The sequence below is a fragment of the Sinocyclocheilus grahami genome, unplaced genomic scaffold (genome assembly GCF_001515645.1).
Source record: "Sinocyclocheilus grahami isolate Dianchi unplaced genomic scaffold, SAMN03320097.WGS_v1.1 scaffold2515.1, whole genome shotgun sequence".
Lineage (NCBI taxonomy): Eukaryota > Metazoa > Chordata > Actinopteri > Cypriniformes > Cyprinidae > Sinocyclocheilus > Sinocyclocheilus grahami.
Window position 1 is genome coordinate 30,639 of NW_015507694.1, and position 1,918 is coordinate 32,556.

General features: G+C 38.6%; 1 protein-coding gene across 1 annotated transcript in view; it reads right to left on the reverse strand.

Annotated features, from left to right (window-relative positions):
• Positions 1-483: 483 nt before the first annotated feature.
• LOC107575222 (zinc finger protein 664-like) overlaps positions 484-1,918 on the reverse strand; it is a gene marked incomplete at its 5' end in the record, with an annotated part of 6,397 nt that continues 4,962 nt past the window's right edge. The window contains one exon of the mRNA XM_016261627.1: positions 484-1,732. Within this exon, the coding sequence (XP_016117113.1) occupies positions 705-1,732 (1,028 nt within the window). The remainder of the gene's footprint in view (positions 1,733-1,918) is intronic.

Genomic DNA, 1,918 nt, shown 5'->3' on the forward strand with positions numbered 1-1,918 from the left:
AGACCGCTAACACTAGCTTGCTCTATTCTAACTGTTTTCTTTTTATTATATTATTTAAAAAACCCTTGCTACGTGTACTGAGTTAAGCTAACTGAGACTTGTTATAGCACTTGTATATCATTGCTCTTTTGGTGTTTTTGATTGCTTCCATGGTCCTCATTTGTAAGTTGCTTTGGATAAAAGCATCTGCTAAATGACTAAATGTAAATGTAATGAAATAATTCAGCAAAAGCGCTGATATTAGTGACATGAACTGTACAGCTGTGTCAGAAATAATTTACGTGAGTTTAAGAAATTGCTGGTTTTAAAGTTGCTACTTTAGCACTAATTTAGTGACTTGCACGAAAATATGTCTGGGACATAGTTTACCCAAAATAAAACCTGAAATGATATATAGTGCTTGAGAAAGCCTAAGTTAAGCCCATTTAGATGCATCGTGACAATAACTGACCCTTTCTGAAGCCTAGAAATCCTTTAATGACCGTTATCAGACTTTAACCAATAGTTCATGCTTTTGCTCCATAAATGAAAATAGTTTCAAAGTATATGACAAAAATGACTCACACTCTGGTCTGTAATCCTGTACAAACAGTGAAATCACTCAGTGATGCTGGACTAAATATCCACACTATGAACGCTGCTCAGATAATATTGTATATTATATTGTGCATGTCTTAAATTGTAATCATGTGTACGGTCATATATCACATGGCATGAATGATGAAAGCAACTGCTGTTTGTTCTTTAGCGTGTTTGTTCTGGTGGGTCTGAAAACTACCTAAATAAGCGAATCTCTCGCCGCAGATGGAGCAGGAGTAAGGTTTCTCTCCTGTATGAACTCGCTGATGGACCTTCAGGACGTCTGATCGAGCAAACGTCTTGTCACACTGTGAGCATTTGAACGGTCGTTCTCCGGTATGAATCAATGTGTGCATCTGTAAAGTAACACCTCTACGGAAACTCTTCCCACAAACGCTGCATTGATATGGTTTTTCTCCAGTGTGGACTCGCTTATGTTCTTTAAAATGAGTTCGATTAGAAAAGCTCTTCCCGCAGTAAGAACACAGATACGGTTTCTCTCCGGTGTGAGTCCTATCGTGATTGTTCAGACTAGAAATATGACGGAATCGTTTGTAACAGTATTTGCACTGAAACGGTTTCTCATCAGAGTGTATACTTCGGTGTGACTTTAGAGAGCCTGAGTTTGTAAAGGTATTCCCACATTCACTGCACTGATACGGCCTCTCATTGGTGTGCAAACGCATATGTGTCCTCAGATGAGCTCTGTGGTTGTAGGTCTTCTCGCAGTGAGGACACTTGTACGGTCTTTCTCCCGTGTGGATTCGCTTATGAGCATCAAGACTTCCTTTGTTGCTGAAACACTTGTCGCATTCGCTGCAGTGGAAAGACTTTTCACGGTGTGTATTCATGTGAACTTGTAGTTTAGAATAAATTAAAAACAATTTCCCGCACTGTGCACAGTGAAACTCCTTCTTCATGCTGTGCTCTTTTGAATGAAGTCTCCTCTCTTCTGCGGTAGTAAAGCTGATGTTGCATATCTTACAGCTGAAGTCTTTCTGTTCTGTGTGTTTTCTCTCGTGTCTCGCTAAATGACCCTCTGAACTCAGTGTTTTTCCACAGGTGGCGCAGGAGAAACTCTTGGTCTTCAGCTGCTCTTTTGAGGTTGAGACTGTTTCTTCATCTCCATCAGAAGATGAACCACCAACGGCATCTGAAAGGAACAAACCATTAATAAAACAACTTTAAAATATACTTGAATAAAGTTAGTCTGCATAATGCTTTTTTTTTTGCAATACATTAATTAACAATTATTATGATTCAGAATGTATGAACAATTATCACAATATACTGCAACAGGGTATATACAGGAAACATGGAGTTAAATTTAATACCTTTT